At 67.3% G+C, this 1,500-nt stretch overlaps 1 protein-coding gene across 1 annotated transcript in view; it reads left to right on the top strand.

Annotated features, from left to right (window-relative positions):
• Positions 1-1,500, top strand: part of SSPO (SCO-spondin) — a 46,904-nt gene that overhangs the window by 37,879 nt on the left and 7,525 nt on the right. The window contains 2 exon segments of the mRNA XM_025039004.1: positions 199-543; positions 873-1,087. Of these exon segments, the coding sequence (XP_024894772.1) occupies positions 199-543; positions 873-1,087 (560 nt within the window).

Below are 1,500 nucleotides of genomic sequence, written 5' to 3'. Positions count from 1 at the left end.
CCCCGCCCCACCTCTCCCTCCCTACTGGCCCGGGCCTTGTGGCCATCTGCTTGCTCTGTCCTTTACTTGCCTTCTGCCTTTGTTTCCAACTGCTACCCCGCCACACACACACACACACACACACACACACAGGTCCCGACCAGCCCTCGGGGCCTTCACGCCTCCCACCCCAATAACCTCGCCTGTGCCCTCCCACAGTGCCCGGGGCCTGGACGCTGTGGGCCCCCTGGTCTGACTGCCCTGTCTCCTGTGGAGGCGGGACCCAGGCCCGCACCCGAGTCTGCACAGCCTCAGCCCCTCACCACACAGTGCCCTCCTGCCTTGGCCCCGACACCCAGAGCCAGCGCTGCGGGTGGCAGCCTTGCCCAGGGCTGCGGGCCGCCTGCTCCTGGGGCCTCTGGGGGCCCTGTTCTCAAAGCTGCGGCCCAGGCTTGGCCTCCCGCTCTGGGTCCTGCCCCTGCCCGCTGGCCGAGGCCAACCGGACCTGTAATGGCAGCTTCTTCCACCTGGACACCCAGGCCTGCTACCCGGGGCCCTGCCTGGGTATGTGTGCACGGGAAGGGAGGCCCTCTCCCGGGCAGACTCAGGGAATAATGGACGTTCTCCAAACCAACCCCCAGCTTATCCCCCCGAATAAATCCCTATCTGCTCCTCCCCGGGCCCCTCTTCCTTTAGAATGCTTTGAGATGCCACCCTCGCGGCTGGGTGACAGGGAACCTGGGCAGTGGGGACCCTTCTGAATCCCTGGCTTTCTTTTGCCCTTTCCCGCACAGGGGATCGGCTAAAGCCGGCATGAGGGAGGGGGCGGGTGGGAGAGAGGCCAAGGGAGCCCGGAGAGGCCCCCCGAGCGACACGCCCGCCTTGGTCCCTAGAGGAGTGCGTGTGGAGCAGCTGGAGCAGCTGGACGCGATGCTCGTGCCAGGTGCTGGTCCAGCAGCGCTACCGACACCAGAGGCCAGTGCCCGGAGGGGCGGGGGAGGGCGCCCTCTGCACCCGCCTGGACGGCCACTTCCGGCCTTGCCGCATTGGGAACTGTTCTGGTGAGGCCCCAGGAGCAAGGAGCCCGGAAGCTGCACCCTGGCAGGGCGTGAGCCCCTCTCACCATGAGCCTGTGCCCCCAAGATCTCAGAGTGGCCACCTGTGCCTGCAGCGACCCCTCCCCTCGGCAGCCCAGCTGCTCCCCTGACCGGCCCTCAGCTACTCTCTCCTCTCAGCTGCTCCTCCCCAGCGCACCCCCTGAGTCTTCGCCATGATTTTCCCACTTTGCTGGCCCAGCTGTGCCTTCGTCCCCTTGTAGATGCCTCGGGCACAGAGTGGGGTGTGGGGGCTCCCTTCCACATCTGCCCCTCTGTATCCCTGGATCACCTGCCAGGCCCCCGACCCCCCGCAGCCCCATCCTCCACGCAGAGTCCAGGCTCCCCAGGGCCCAAACCTGGAGGTCCCCACAGTGCCATGGATGCTGGATGGGCAACTCCGGGCTGCCCTGCGTGCAGCAGGGGG

This window comes from Pteropus alecto, unplaced genomic scaffold, assembly GCF_000325575.1.
Source record: "Pteropus alecto unplaced genomic scaffold, ASM32557v1 scaffold48, whole genome shotgun sequence".
NCBI lineage: Eukaryota > Metazoa > Chordata > Mammalia > Chiroptera > Pteropodidae > Pteropus > Pteropus alecto.
This window is presented reverse-complemented; position numbering and strand designations above follow the sequence as displayed.